General features: G+C 42.3%; 1 protein-coding gene across 4 annotated transcripts in view; it reads right to left on the reverse strand.

The window, feature by feature from the left end:
• WWP2 (WW domain containing E3 ubiquitin protein ligase 2) overlaps positions 1-15,652 on the reverse strand; it is a 150,792-nt gene that overhangs the window by 53,487 nt on the left and 81,653 nt on the right. For all 4 annotated transcript variants that reach the window (XM_037162639.2, XM_037162640.2, XM_037162641.2 and 1 more), the window contains exon 7: positions 4,537-4,664. In XM_037162639.2, coding sequence (XP_037018534.2) covers positions 4,537-4,664 — 128 coding nt within the window. The remainder of the gene's footprint in view (positions 1-4,536; positions 4,665-15,652) is intronic.

Consider the following 15,652-nt stretch of genomic DNA (forward strand, 5'->3'; position numbering starts at 1 on the left):
TTGAAAATGTGTAACTAGCAAGAAAATCACGGAGAAAATTTAATAAGGCAAAACTAGCCCTTCCAGACATTAGAAAAACATGCTATAACACATCAATAATCAAAATCACATGACACTGGCTCCAAACTGGAAATAAAGTAAATGGAATGTGTAAAGAGTCCAGAAATTAATTTTCACTGCATATAAGGATGTAGTAAAGTGATAAACACTAAGTAAAGCCACAGTGAGAAAAGAAAACTATTTAATTCATGTTTATAGGAAAATAGAACCCTGATATAGAGAAAAATTAATTTAACCCAGCCCTCATTATATTTCTGTATGTATAGATATAGATATACCACTATAAATTCCAGTGGGACAGTTATTTTTTAACACCATGAAAAAAAATAAAACAAAATATTTATTCCATTTTTAGACAAGAGAGGCTCTTTTCAGCACTGAAGCAAAAGGTAAAATTTAAGAACATTAAAAATGCTCACATACAATAATTTAGAAAATTTTTAACTTTCTAGGAAAGCCATTAAAATGAAATAAAAGGTAAAACAATGACACAGGGGAAAACTCACCATCATGAATATAATAGATAAAGCATGTACCTAGATACTTCATGCCCATTACGATGGTTATCAAAAACAAGAACTGTCAAGGTAGGAAACTGGAACCCTCATTCACTGCTGTTGGGAATGTAAGTGCAGCTGCTCTGGAAAATGCTTCAAAGCTTCTCAAACAGTTAAACACAGAATGACCATTATGACCTACCAACTCGACTCCTGCGTGCCACGCCACAGGAATTAAAGCCTGGACTCAGACCACATACCTGCACACCCTTGTCACGGCAGCCAAGAGGTGGGCACGACCCAAATGTCCATCAACAGGTGAATGACTAAATAAAGTGTAGTATGTACACACATGGAATATTATTCAGTCTTGAAAAGGAACGAGATTCTGATACATGCTGCAACATGGATCAAGCTTAAAAACAATATGTTAAGTAAAATTAGCCAGAGACAAAAGGACAAATCATTCCACTTATGAGACACCTAGAATAAGCAAATTCAGACACATAAAGTAGAACAGAGGTTACCGGGAGCTGGGGCTTAGGAGGAAAGGAGAATGTTATTGTTTAAAGGGTACAGAGTTTCAGTTCAGGGTGATGAAAAAAGTTCTGGAAATGGACAGTAATAAAGTTGCACAACATTGTGAACCTAATTAATGCCAGTGAATTGTACACTCAAAAAAGGTTTTAATGGTAAATTTTATGTTACAGATATTTTACTGCAATTTGTAAAAAAAAGTGAACAACAACAACAAAAAAACCCTTGAACCTAGGATAAATAAATAAACTTCCAAATCTCCAAAGGATAATGGAACACTACGAAAAAAGTCACACAGGAGAAAAGAAACAGTCAAGCAATTAAAAACTGAAGAAACGCAAGGAGGTTAAACAATGAGGTAGCTCTTAATACCTGTTGGCAAATAGACAAATCAGTATTTACAAAGTCGCAGAAAAAAATAAATCTCCCTACCACTTGAGGAAAATTTAACACTGCCTGGTGACAGGACTGCTTCAAACGTTTTTGGAAAACCATCTGATAATATACATCAATCCCATTTAAAAATTCATATCCTTGGATTCGAGAACTTCAAGAAGAAACAAAGTTGTGTGCAAAGATGTCTACATCAGGATTTTGTTTTACAAAAGGGAAATAACTCTCAAATTGAGGAACGGTTAAAGGAAGTATGATGCATTAACTGTGAAACAGTATGAGGCCACTAAAAGGGGGTAAAAAACAAGACCACAGACACATGGAAGCACGTATAAAAAAAAAACCCAGCAAATAAAAGAAAATCTGTCCATGATGCATAATTATACCCACATGAAATTATCTGTAAAGACAAAAACTAGTATTGATTGAGAGCTCCTTATCCCAGGCACCACGCGAGGCACTCTCCATGTTTTACGTAATTTACTCCAGGAACGACCTATGAGATACATATACATCTTGTCCCAATTTTATGAAGGAGGAGCTAAGGCCCTCCTGCCCACACTGCCCACGAGCAGCTGGAGTCTGACCGAGGCCAGTGTGACTCCCAACCTGTGTGCATGGAAATCACGTTTAAGGGAGTCAGTGAGAGATGTCATTTCTTTTGGATAAAGTTTTAAATAAAAAAATTAAAAAGTAAATCACTTCACACGAGTCTCAATGAAGTGCTATGCCAATAGTCTCTTTCTCAATTCCACCACTTCTAAAACTTAGAAATATTATATTTATATAGACAGGCTGCCATTCACCTTCATTTTATAAAAAATGGTTACCTTACAGTTGTGACAACACAAAAAAACCACCTGGAACTCGGCTCCGTTTTTGCCCCAAATGCCTTTTGCATGCATAACTGCACAGCACGGCCAAAAGGGCCTGCTCAATAAATCTCAGGTGTCGGTGGAAACATTTCCTGGAGGCGCAGCTCACTCCCACCACCACTTTGGGACTGGTCCTCACAGTTCCAAGGGTGCCGTGGCGAAGGATAGAGCGTTCGTCTCCTCAAAAACCCTTCTGCTCTTGCACTGCCACAGTGGGGGCTCCTGCCTGCTCCCCAAAGGAAAGGAGAGGTCCTTCTGTACCCCTTGGATAGACATTAAAGACCCTACAAAGTCCAAGCTGGCTGGAGGCAAAGGTGAGCTGTCATGACAGCAGAAAGGAGAGAGGAGAGAGAGGAGAGCAGCCAAGAACTCAGTATTTTAACAGGCAGGAATCCCTTACATGTAGTGACTGTCCTTTACGGATGGGTTTGGGGAACAGTTCGGGCATTCAGACCCACCACCAGGAAACATTTCCTAGGCGGGGTTCTGGGGTTATGGATATTTGGCTTTCTGAAGACATGACTGGCCCCTGCTTCATCTGCTGAAACTCAATGTTCCTGGAGATAAGGACAATATGCCAAGGTACCAAAAAATAAATGTCAGGGAAATACACATCTGTTTAAACATCAAGAGTGACTCAAAGACCACCACCATATATAGTCAATTTACCAATGGTTTTCATAAGACAAGCAGAGGCGGCTGAGAGAAACCAGCGTGCCCTAAGGAACAAAGTGGTTGGTGTATGACCCAGGCTCCAGGAAACAGTTGGTCCCGAAGAACCAGTTCCCCTTCCCCGTTTGTAAACCCTGGCCCTCCCCGATGAGTGACTTATTTTTCTAAGGGAAGCATGTACACTGGAATTCCAGAGCTGCACAGGGCTTTCTGTCACACAGCCCATGGCCACCACCCTGCCGTCCTCTTCACACATAGAAAGGAACAGCCACACTCTGACTGGATGGTTCCAGCAGTCGGACAGGGGGTGGCACAGGAGTGCCAGGTGGGCTGAGACGGCTCCTCCAGCTCATCCTCGTTCTCAGGGCTTAGGCCGAGCTGTTTAACCCTATTCCTTCACGCAGGTCCCCAACTCCGGGGAGAAAGGCCCCACATATGCAGTGAGCCATGCAGGACATGGGCCACTCCACCCCGCAGTCCACCGCAGACAAGAGCACAGCTAAGCACCACGAGCCATCAGAGGGCACTGCAGCCCTTGTACAGTGCTGCCAGGGAACTGAGTCACCACATAGTAACCCCAGTGCACTTCCCCTACTCAAGTCAGTCACACAAGGGGCATTACAAGGCCATGACAACACTTATGTGAAGGAGCTATGCTACTCCAGGTCACCCGTCCTTCACATCACACCCCTGATGTCACACTCATCTACAAAATTATTTCAACTGCCACGTACCAAGTGAAACACTGACAAGTTTATCAAAGTTGCATCCACATCCCTTCCCAACTGTCCCAAATTAAGACAAAAATACCAAATGACCAGCAATCGCTAAAGATCTGATAGTTTAAGACACTTAGAAAAATGAAGTTTTTTTTTCTTTTTCCATTTCAATCCACCACTGACCTGGTGAAACAGAAGGAAAGCATTACAAAAAATGACCTGTTTTGAAGTAGGTCCCTCCTTTCCCACTTACGAGGGAGCCGAGCCCAGTGCAGAGCCAGTCTATGTGCATGTGGAGAGCTGTCCGTCTCTCCTCCAGTGGCACAAACACCCTCCCTGGAACCCCCCTGACGGTGCGGCCTTGCCCCTGGTCAGCATCCCGCCCATCAACAGTGCCGCCATTTTCTCCACTAGGCTCCTAGCAACTAGCTCGGTTTTCTTTCTCCCTAAATCCAATGACTTCTTAAATTAAGGAAAGAAAAAAAATGTGTCATATATAAAGAAGATATTCTCCCCCAATGAAATCCAGTGTTGATAAGACAATGACTATAAAGATCAGTATTTTTTATTTCTGTGCAAAGGGATACTTTAGAAAAGTCATGTGGAGATGAACCTCAGCTATATAGAGTATGCCAGAGATAAAGGAAGATGGGTCAATGGAAAGACAGATGGAGTCTGTCTCACCCGCCCTACATTCTGACATAGACAGAATCCCAACTCCATATGAAAACAGGTTAGAGGCCTGTGATTCAGTCTGGGCTGGCATTCCGGGCTGTCACTCACCTGTGCCATTGGCCAAGCCACTGTGGCTTGGGTTCTTGATGGGCTGGCGGTGCCGGTTGCTAGTACCAGGGCTTCGCTCGCTGGTTGCTGTGGTTGTTCTGGCTGAACCACCTGAATGTCTGTGCGTCCTGAGGGTTCAAAGTATAAAGCAGACAGATATAAGTCACCATGGGAAAAAAAAGAGGGATAACCCACCTAAGTAACCGTATTCCCTCCCTCGTTAGTTATTGGAAGCAAGACCTTCAACGGCCCCCGTAGTCTTTGACTTAGCAGACACTGGCTCCAAAGAGAGAGACCCAGGTAAGTAAGCATCCTTCTTGGTAAAAGCCCAGAAGGCAACTTCGGGTAAACTTTTCCACTTGAAGTAAATAAATCCAGAGTGAATTGCTCCCACATCTGAAATAACTGGCAAAATATCCTGAGACCATCACATTATTTTTATTGGGCTTGAATGTAAGAAATAAACAAGAATCACTGGACTACTTGACAGGGTACAGATGACATATTTCTCCTATTACGCAAAGCCCAGAACTTATCCAAATCCATTTTCTCTATAGTTAGAAATATGCTTCCCTTTGGAACAGAAGTCAAGGGACATTAGACAACTTCAGCTAGTGCTTACGTGGACATATCTTATCTGGAAGAGATGACCCCACAGTCCATCCAAGTAAACGAGAAACAGTGTGGAAAGGGATCAAATCACAAGGGTAAAGGTGGGACCAAACAACAGCGAACCTATCCAACATCTTCAGAGAACACGAGGCAGGACGTGTTCTCGCGTTCCTGTTGTGACGGCTTCATTCCTCAGTGACAGTGCCTAAGCTTCCTCAACTTTCAGTTCAGCAGTTTTGTCAAAGGAGATTATTCTGCCACTTAGTCATTATATAATACTTTACAACAGTGAGATGATTTAAAGAGTATCCAAGGATGGTAACTGTGGGGAGGAGGGTGTGGGTGGAGATAGAAGAGAGTATGGGGGGGATAAGTGGTGATATAGAGAAAATAATTATTTTTAAAAATATGTCAACAGTAACCAGTAAAGAAAAGACCACCTGTCTTCTCCAGGCAGGTACAAAGGTCCAGAGAACAATCTAAACCATGTGACATGGAGCAATGAGAAAACTATTAACAATAAAAGTAGTAACAATGACCACGGAAGTATATACTGTGCGTTGAGCTGCAATATTACATTTCAGCTACCCGTGGTTATGGACAAACCCAGGATTATGTCCAGTTGTGGTATGTTGTGTACTTTACAAATATTATCTCATTTAACATGGCACCCTAGAAGTACCTTATTATTGTAATGCCCATATTGCAGACAAGAAAACAGACACAGAAAAGTCCAGTAGAGAGTAAGCAATCAAGAAAAGACTCAAACCCTGGATGGTGTTGCTCAGTGGGTTGAATGCCAGTCTGTGAACTGAAAGGTCATAGGTTGGATTCCTAGTCAGGTCACATGCCTGGGTTGCCAGCGAGGTCCCTCAGTTGGAGGCATGCAAGAGGCAACTAATCATTGTTTCCCTCACACATCCATGTCTCTCTCTCTCTCTTTCTCTCTTTCTTCCCTTCTCTATCAAATAAATATTTTTTTAAAAAAAGAAAGAGAGAAAAGACTCAAATTCAGGTACTTTAAGGTCAACATACCAAGCTCTCTGGTTGCAGCCTGGGGTGGGAGACCCAGTCTTCAGGTGAGTCCCTCCGCAGTGGTTCTTAAATTAGTTGCTCAGGCAATGGAGAGATGAGGAGCTCTGACAGAAAGTCCTCCATGCTAGGAGGCGCTGTCCCTGCCACGGCACTTCTGCTGGTTGGACTCTAGCCCTGTGTGTTGGGACAAGCCCCCAACACGACAAACTGGAAGGTCCCTAGGGAAGAAATGCCTCCACCAACTACCATCTCTAGCACAAGAAACAAATTCTGCCAACAAGATGGGCAGAAGCAAAAGTGTTCAAAGTGATTATCTTTGGGTGTTGAAAAATCAGATGCCTTTAGCTTTTCCTTTGGTGCTTTTCTAAATTTTTCTAGTGTTCATTAAGCTTAAAAAAATGTTTTTTCTTGGGCCCACACAACTGAGAGAGAGAGAGAGAAGAGGAAGAAGAAAAAGGAAGAGGAGGAGGAGGGGAGAAGGAGAAGAAGCCTAACAAACCCTGGAGTCCTTCTTACCTAAAGACTGTGTGGCAGTTAAAAATGGGTAGAGAGGGCACAGCTGAGCTATGGAAATAAAGATTTAATTTGGACTCTCTTTTTCCATCTTATTTTTCCCTGAGCTAATTTCATAAATCAAAAGCTGTCAACCACACCTCAGTCAAGAAAAATATTTCAAAGTCCCCACTTCATGGGAAGAAATGTCAGTATTGAGCCTTTTACCGCAACTCCTCATCAAGAGCTGAACGGGTGCAGACGAGTTCCAAAGGGAAGCTCAGGCTTTAGCCGCTAGTGAATGTGTCTATGTGTTGAGGGCAGAGAGCTTGAGAGATAAAATTGGTTAATGGAAGGTTCACTTCAGCCAAGAATCCCCTTAAAAGGACAAAAAAGCCTCTCTGATTTGGTACTCAGTCCACGGCGGAGGGCTGTGTCCCTGAAGGAGCAACAGGCCAAGTGGGCAGCATGGAAAATGCAGCATCAGTGCTGTCACTCATGAGGCTCTGACGGGCCCATGATTAGGTCCAGTTGCCAGGCTCTGTGTCCCCCAGCAGAGCAGCTGGGCATGACAACAGGGTGGGTTCCATTACTCTCCTGGCTCCTCCCTCTCTTCCCCGAAAGGGTGTGCGGTCAGAGTTGAGAGAGAAGACTTTCAGAAATGTTTAACCACTAATGACAGCAGCTTACCCTGAATGACAGGCTGGAGCAGAGCCGGGATTAGCCCATAAACCAGGGGCAGCTGGGACTACTTTGCATGAACTGCCGCCTCCCTGCCTGTGGCCCATTGCCACCCCCCACTCACCTCACCACCACACACACACATACATGCACGCATGCACGCACGCCCTCCCCCCAGACTCTTCCTTTGCCCTAAATCTGGAGCTTCCACTTTTCCTCTTGAACTACCTTTAAAATAAGACTCTCCTAAGGAAGAGAAAGTCTCAACATTTGAGAAAAATCTTCTCTTTGGCAGTTTCCGCTCTTGGAGAACTCACTCAACCCTCAAAAGATGGGATTGTGTCATGATTAAAAGCTGGCCCAAACACTGAAACCACACACCATAAGCCAAAATAGTATCAGGACAAAAGTGGGGCGATGGGGTGGGGATGAGCTGGGCTCCACCACAGACAGCCTGGCTTCGGCTCTGCCAATGACTTCAACCTTGGCCTGATCCCTCCACCATGTGGAGGGCGAGGGGTTGGGGGAAGTTATGCAGCCCCAGGGCAGTGAGAAGAAGGTAGAACAGGGAAACTCCACAAATGGTTTCAAGTCATCCCATTACAGACACTCAGCTCTCTTTATAGCATGTCCTTCTAGTGCTGGCATGTTCTTACCTAAGTTCCTCCCTACAAGACTGAGGCCTCGCTAGGCAACACCATCAAGGCCAGAGCCCAAGGTTTTCTCTCCATGCTCCTCAGAGCAGATCTGATGATGCAGGTAAGGCCCCCAGAACCAAGATCCGGACTGTCCCTTGACATGCAAGTTTTAACATTCACAGTGTTGGCCTCGGTCCTCAGCTGACCCTGACAGCCAGAGCTTTGGATACCTTGGCACATTTCACGTGGCCCTTCACAAAGGCCACTGAATTCCATTCTATCACTATTCTCTCAGCACTAAGCCCAGATCTAGGCCTAGCAACCAAACAGAAATGGGCCCTGACCTCAAGGAGCTTACACAGTAGTGGAAATACAGCAGCTTGTAATTTTGCTCAGACACAAATTTGCATCACACCCTGCAATGCTGGTACGGGGGAGCCACTTGGCTAATGAGTGAGCCTGGAATGACAACCTGGCACTGTCACCCCACTGCAGCTTTGTTGACCATTGTCACACATGTAATACTTTACGTGGAGTAATTCAACCAACGAACTTTGTTTGTTTAGTTAAAAAAAGGAAGTCAGTCCTAGCATTGGTAACATTAGTGAAAATGAAGAGCCAAAAAAAGCCAGACACAAAATTTTCTGCTAAGTTAAAAAGGGAAATTCAAACTATGGTGGTGACTCAGAATGTGAGATTCATAAGTCTATCATATTCTTGATGTGAAAATTGATTTTAGAAAATAGTTGGTAGCTTTATCAAAAGGCAAAGCTCCTGCTCTTCCAAAGACACTAAAAAAAATTCATAGTCTGGGGAAAAAATTTGTAAAATACATACACAATAAAGAACTTATATCTAAAATATATTTTTAAAACCCTCAAAACTCAGTAATATGAAAACAACAAACCAATATAAAAAAGTAATCATAAGATTTTTAACAGACACTTCAGAAAAGATCTACGAATGGCAGATAAGCACATGAAAGATGTTCAACATCATTAGTCATTAGGGAAATGTGAATTCAAACCACAGGGACATACAATGACACACCCACCGGAAGGGACAAAGAAGGGGAAAACTGACAGTAACGAGTGCTGACAAGAAGGCAAAGCAACTGGAACTCTCAAATGCTGCCAGAAGCAATGCAGCAGCACGCACCCACTTTGGAAAAACAGCTCAGCAGTTTTTTATAAAGTTAAACATATACATAGCATATAAACTAGCAATCCTACTCCTTGGTATTTACCCATGAGAAATAAAAACATATGTTTACAGAAAACCTATAGGCAAATGTTTATAGTGATTTTACTCACAATTTCCAAAAGTTTAAACAACCCAAAGTCCTTCACGTGGTGAATGAACACACAGACTGTGGTGTACCCAATAGTGGAATATTACTTCCCAAACAAAAGGAACAAACTACTGATACGTGCAACAACATAGATGAATCAAAATGCATTACGCTAAAGGGAAGAAGAATGACACAAAGAGCTGTGTAGTATATAAATTGTTCCATTTCTACCACATGTAGGAAGAGGCAAAACTGCAGGAACAGGAAACAGATCCATGTTTGGCAGTGGCTGGGGTTACAAGGAGGGGTTGGCTACAAAGGGGAGCAAGGAAACTTCTGGGGGAGGTAAGACTTTCTGTGTCTCGATTATGGCAGTGGTTACCAGACTATATGCGTTTGTGAAAACTCACAGAACTGTACACTGCCAAAGGTGAATTTTACTGTATGTAAACTACACCTCAATAAATCTAACTTGATTTTAAAAAGCAATTTGTGGATTTCAGCCACCACAAAAGACTTCAACAATTGCAACAAGGTTTTAAAAGGCAGGTAAGTTATGATGGCAGAATATGCTTTAAAAAATAACAAATAATAAGCACCTTCATAAAAATGTAATTTAGGCAACATTCAAGACTCCAGAAACACTCTGTATTAATAATGTAAGGATTCTTCACAAACCGGGGGCACATCTCTCCCAAATGTCAAGAATCCACAGCTGACAAGTTACCAGTGACAAATATCTGTCTGCATCTTGGTAAAGGAGATCAAGGATACAAAAGGGAGGTTCCTTAACCTCAATTAGGCTCTGTTAGTCTTTGAGCTCAGCAAAAGAAAAGTTTCAGGGTATAACAAGTAATAGTGGGTTTTCCTCCATTAAAATAAAAGGTAAGTTAAAACAGCCTATTAAACTTAAAACCCTTCTCACATTCCAATGCAGGGATATTTGCCTGGATGACCAGACCCTGGAGGGAGGCTCCAGCCCCTCCTCCGAGTCCTCTTCACTGGGCATTGTCTTTTAATAGCAGCATGGAAACAAAACTGAGTGAGGCTGGGCCAGTTTCCAGCAAGACAGAACCAGCAAAAAACAGACACTTAAAATAGAAGCATGGCGAAGAAATGGGAAGCAGTGATGGGAAAAGAAATAATTTCCACTGTTCAGAGAGGCATCAATAAGCAAACCTACTCCCACCTACACCCTCCTCAATTCTTCCTTCTCATTCAAAAGCAGATTAGAAAAAAAATAAAAATAAAAATAAAGAGGGGGAGAAAAAGGAGAGGTGAAAAGGGAAAGGAGCAATTTTGAGTTAAAATGGGACCATTCTAGTCATTCCAAGGGTAATTTACAGCTCCATTCCCCACCCTACCTCTAAGCTGCCAGCCTCAGAAATGACAGGAAAGGTAAAAATAAAACTGCTGCCAAGTCCACTCTCCGTTACAGAAAGACACATGATTTACTTTTGCCCAACCTGGAGTACAGAGCAATCCTCTCAATGGTGGCAGCTTTGAGACTAAATATTCATTTTAAAGAGAGAATATACAATAAAATTTGACTTATCTAATTCCAGGTTGCATGTTGGGCTTAATTGAAAAGAATAATCAAATTTGTTTTGGAATCTAGAATTAAAGTTATTTTTACTATTTACATTTATTATGGCATTATATAAATGTTCAGTCTATAAAAAATTAAACTTAAGCAAAAAAATAATAAAAGTCAACTTAATAAATGGAATGATATATCACATTCATGGGTTTAAAAGGCAATTAAGTAAAGATGCCAATTGCCCTCCCCCATTTCCCCTTTAAAAAAAAAAGAAACGAATGCTCAAGCAGCCTCCCAGACAAACTTCAGAGAGCCAAAGTTCGGGGAAGTGCTCACAATCACACTCCGAGCCACTGTCCTGGGTGGTGGCAGCCCATGATTTATTTGTCCTATAGCCTGAGGTGATACAAGGGCATAAGATGCTATCATAGCTTCTGAGACAGTATCATGGAATCTGTGTGGGGCTCCAGCTTACACAGATGGGCAGAAATGTATCTCCGAACTTCTCTCTACCGGCATCACATCTTGTTTGAACCTGGACCAGCTCAGAGCATCCCTGCGCTGCAGCCCCAGGCCAGGAAGAACGACAGGGACCCTGAAGTCCTGAGGATGACAGATATTAGGGCAGGTACAGGGGATGACAGTATATTGCAATGTTATTTCTAAGTGTTCTGACACAGCAAATCACAAAGACAGGAGAGAGATAAGCTCCAAAAAGAAAATGTTCCATGGATATTCCTCAAGACATCCCTCCAAACTCCTCCTGAGGAAAACCAGAGTCCTTGCTGACCCACTCTAGTGGCAAACCCTTGTCTAGTCTCTTCCCCCACCTGGCTCCTCATCCAAAACATGGTCTAGATGTCCCTTATTTCCCAGGTTACAGTCAATTCCCATGCATCTTCTCACATAGTATTCCAATCTTTCCCTTCATAGCAATTCTAGTTGTAATTAGTTATTTGTTTTGTGTACTGGTTTAATGTCTGTCTTGAATAAGGTCCATGAGGGCAAGGACCATGCCTGTTTTGTGTACCTTCATAGAACCAGCACCAACCATGTACCTGGCCCCTAGCAGACATATAAAATTATTTCCTGAATGAATAAAAGAAGCGAGGAACCAAGTTCAAAAGCACTTTTAGACCTTAATCTATAGTACGTCCTATGTTCTTTACAATCCAGTCACTTCACCCCATCTACCTCGAACCCTTTAAGAATGAAATCTATGCCGCAATGAAATCTATGGAATCTCTGATCTACCAGCCACTGGCAGGTGTCAGAGCTACTGTCTTCCAAAAAGGAGAGCTCTACCCATCATACGAAAATATTCTCTAGTAACAGGGTTTAGAAATAAACTTAAATAAAATTTTTATTAGACTCATTTTGTGCCCATGTGCTCAATACTAAAATTGCAAGACTCTCCAAATCCAACCAAATGGGTTTTGTGTTGTTTCTGTTCTAGCTATAATTTTCAAGTGCCCTCCAACGGTAGAGACTAGACAAGTGATTAGGCCTGGGAATTGAGAGAGAGATCTTCTGTGGTGGGCAGAATTCCTGCCTCTCCCCAAAGATACTCTCCCCTAGTACCTAAAACCAGTGGATGTGACAAAACACCACACACTTGATTATGTTACAGTGTGTTATGTCACATTACGTTATGTTACATTATATGGCACCACTGACCTCAAGAAAGGGAGATCGTCCAGGCAAGCCTGATCCAATTACGTAATCTCTTAAAAGTGGAGGCTTTCTCCAGCAGATGTCAAATGCAGAGGGAAGAAGAGAAAAATCAGAAAAACCTGAAGCAAGAGGGGGATTTGACACATCTTTCTGGCTTGAAGATTGAGGGGACACATGAGAAAAAATGTGGGTGGCCTTAGGGAACTAAGAGAGGTCCTGAATGACAGTCAGCAAGGGTGGGGGATCTCAGTCCCACAACCACAAGTAACTAATTTCAGCCAATCACCTGAATGAGCTCTGAAGCAAATTCTTCCTTAGAGTTTTCAGATGAGCAAGCAGCCCTGCCATCACCTTGATTTTGGCCTCGTGAAACCCTAAATAGACAAATCCAGCTGACAATGCAGTGCCAGAAATCTGACCTACAGAACTATGAGTTAATTAATGGTGTTTTAAGACCTAAATTTGTGGTGATTTGTTACACATCAACAGAAAACTAATATATCCTTTCATACAAATAAATGTCAATTTCCCCAGAAGCCATTAACTCTCAAATACATGGTTAGGTACAGCCTCAGCCTATTGATTCTTGCTGATAGCCCGACCTCACTCTCACTAGAGGGCCTTTTAACAGTCCGGGCCTTGCCCTATAGAATCATTGCTCATCTCACAGGGACAGCCTTTCTGTGACCCAAACGTCCTTTATGAGACACATTTCTGAAACTCGACAATCACTTGGGAATTGGAACAACTACCTATGAGTAAGATACTGCTGTTCTTAGGGGGTAACACTCTTTTCTGGTAGAGTTCAGGTACACAGACTTGACTCATTCTTTTTCAAACGAGATGCAGTTACATGGCAGCTTATCTCTAAGTCCAGTGTTTACCTTAAAAGTTGCACAGATTTGACAAGAACTGTCCACGAAAAGAGTTCACTGTGGAAATATCAATCATGAGGATAAAACCAGATGAAACAGGAGAGACTGCACAGGCAGTGGGAACCCACCATGTCCTCCATGGTTAGGCTGAGCCTTGGAAAGCACCAGGCAGTCCTCATAAAAGGTCTCCCTACTCCCTGGACCCCTGCGACCATCGTTTCTCAAAAGGAGGGGTCCCAAGGAGTATAAACCCACCCAGAAGGTATGGCAAATGAGGAGCATCAGCACAAGGCTCTTTCATCTCAACAAATATTTACTGAGCTGCTGCTATGTGCAGTGAGGAACTGCTCTGGGCCCTGCTGGGGACACAAAGATGACTAAGGCGCAAGCGCCTCTGACATGGTGCTTGAGAACTCAGTACCACCCCTGTATCCAACCCCCAAAAAAGTAAATGGAGGAGAAGAGAAGTAACTCCTCAACTCATTACTCTTTTCTAAGTGGTATAAAGTGGTTTCAAATAGAGCTTTTTTTTTTAAACCTTTAACCTTTTAAGGTAGAACTAAAAACACAGACACAAAAGAACAAAACCAACCTGGCCCTAATCTCCCGTTCTCCATCACATTATAACAATTATTCACACCATACTCTAGATTTTCACTAATACCACTTAAAATTTGCGTATGTAGACCCGGCACATAGACGTGCTATAAAACTAAGGGTGAAGCCAAACAGAAAATCTTCATACAGCAGCCAGTGTGTAGTTCTTGTTCTCTTTACACCATTAGATGCAGAATTTCACATTCCATTATCAAACAGTGAGTCAAAGAAAACTTCAGCTCCTCAAGACAGAGAAAAGGCAGGCCAAATACAGGCTTAACACAGAACGCCAGCCTGGAGATGGGAAACAAAGAACGCAAGACAAGAAAACAAAGGCAAGAGGATGAGGACGGCTCCAAAGGTATCAAAAATCACAAGGAACATAAATGGACTAACCGTGATGGTGTAAAGATAGAAATTATCATATTGGTTTCTTAAATATCCAGTTAAATGCTATTGCAAGCAACACCATCTAAAATACAAGGACCAAAAAGGTTGCAATTAAATGGATGGGGAAAAATATGCCAAGCATATATAAAACAAAAAGAAAGTTGAAGTAGCTATGCTAATGTCTAAACAGATTTTTTAAGAATGATTTCTAAAATTCAGGTATAACTGACATACATAGTAAAATCACCCTTTTTAATGGTGCAGTTTAATGAGTTTAAACAAATGCGTACAGTCATGCTACCACCACCACAATCAAGACATAGAACATTTCCATTGCCCCAAATATTTCTCCGTACTCTTGCAGTTAATTACTTCCCTCAATTCTCACCAAGTGCTGATCTATAATTTTGCCTTTTCCAGAATGTCATACAAATGGGATCATACAGAATATAGCCTTATGTGTCTGACTTCTTGCATTTAGCATAATGCCTCTGAGCATCACCCATGTTGTTAGAGGTCATTTATTTCTATTGCTCAGACCAAGTAAGTGTTAAGAGAAAAAGCACTTGAAAAAAAATTTTTTAAAGGAGGGAATCATGAAGTGGAATAGAGTTCAATTTGCCCATAAGGCATTTCTCAAATTTGCACTGTGGAACCAATAAAATGACCTTGAAATACAGAAAGCAGAAATTCACAGATATGATCTGGCCCTACATACTACCGCCCACATCTCCTACTTTCCCATCATTCCCTCCACTCCAGCCAAACTGGCCTCCCTACTGTTCCCTCAACTCCAAAGACATGCTCCCATCTTAGTCCCTTTTAACAGCCATTCCTCTGTCCAAAGATTCTTCCCCCAGATATCCTCATGGCTAAATCCCTCACCTTCTTCAAATCTTTTGCTTAAAGTTCACCTTCTTAATAGTACTTCTCTTGCCCTGGCTGGTGTAGCTCAGTGGATTGAGCACGGGCCTGCGAACCAGACAAGCGCGGTTCGATTCCCAGTCAGGGCACATACCTAGGTTGCAGACCAGTTCCCTGCAGGCCAGTTCCCAGGAGGGGACGCACGAAAGGCAACCGTACATTGATGTTTCTCTCCCTCTCTCCTTCCCTTCCCCTCTAAAGATAAATAAATAAAATATTTAAAAAAAAATAGTACTTCTCTTGACTGTTCTATTTAATACTACATCCTGTTGTTAAGTGATACTCATATCTATTTTTGCATGGATCAAATTTATGTTTTAAATAATAAAAATCAACATAGAAATGAAGATCTCAAGGAGGGTTAGCA

This window comes from Artibeus jamaicensis, unplaced genomic scaffold, assembly GCF_021234435.1.
Source record: "Artibeus jamaicensis isolate MK-2021 breed Jamaican fruit bat unplaced genomic scaffold, CSHL_Jam_final contig_464, whole genome shotgun sequence".
Classification (NCBI taxonomy): domain Eukaryota; kingdom Metazoa; phylum Chordata; class Mammalia; order Chiroptera; family Phyllostomidae; genus Artibeus; species Artibeus jamaicensis.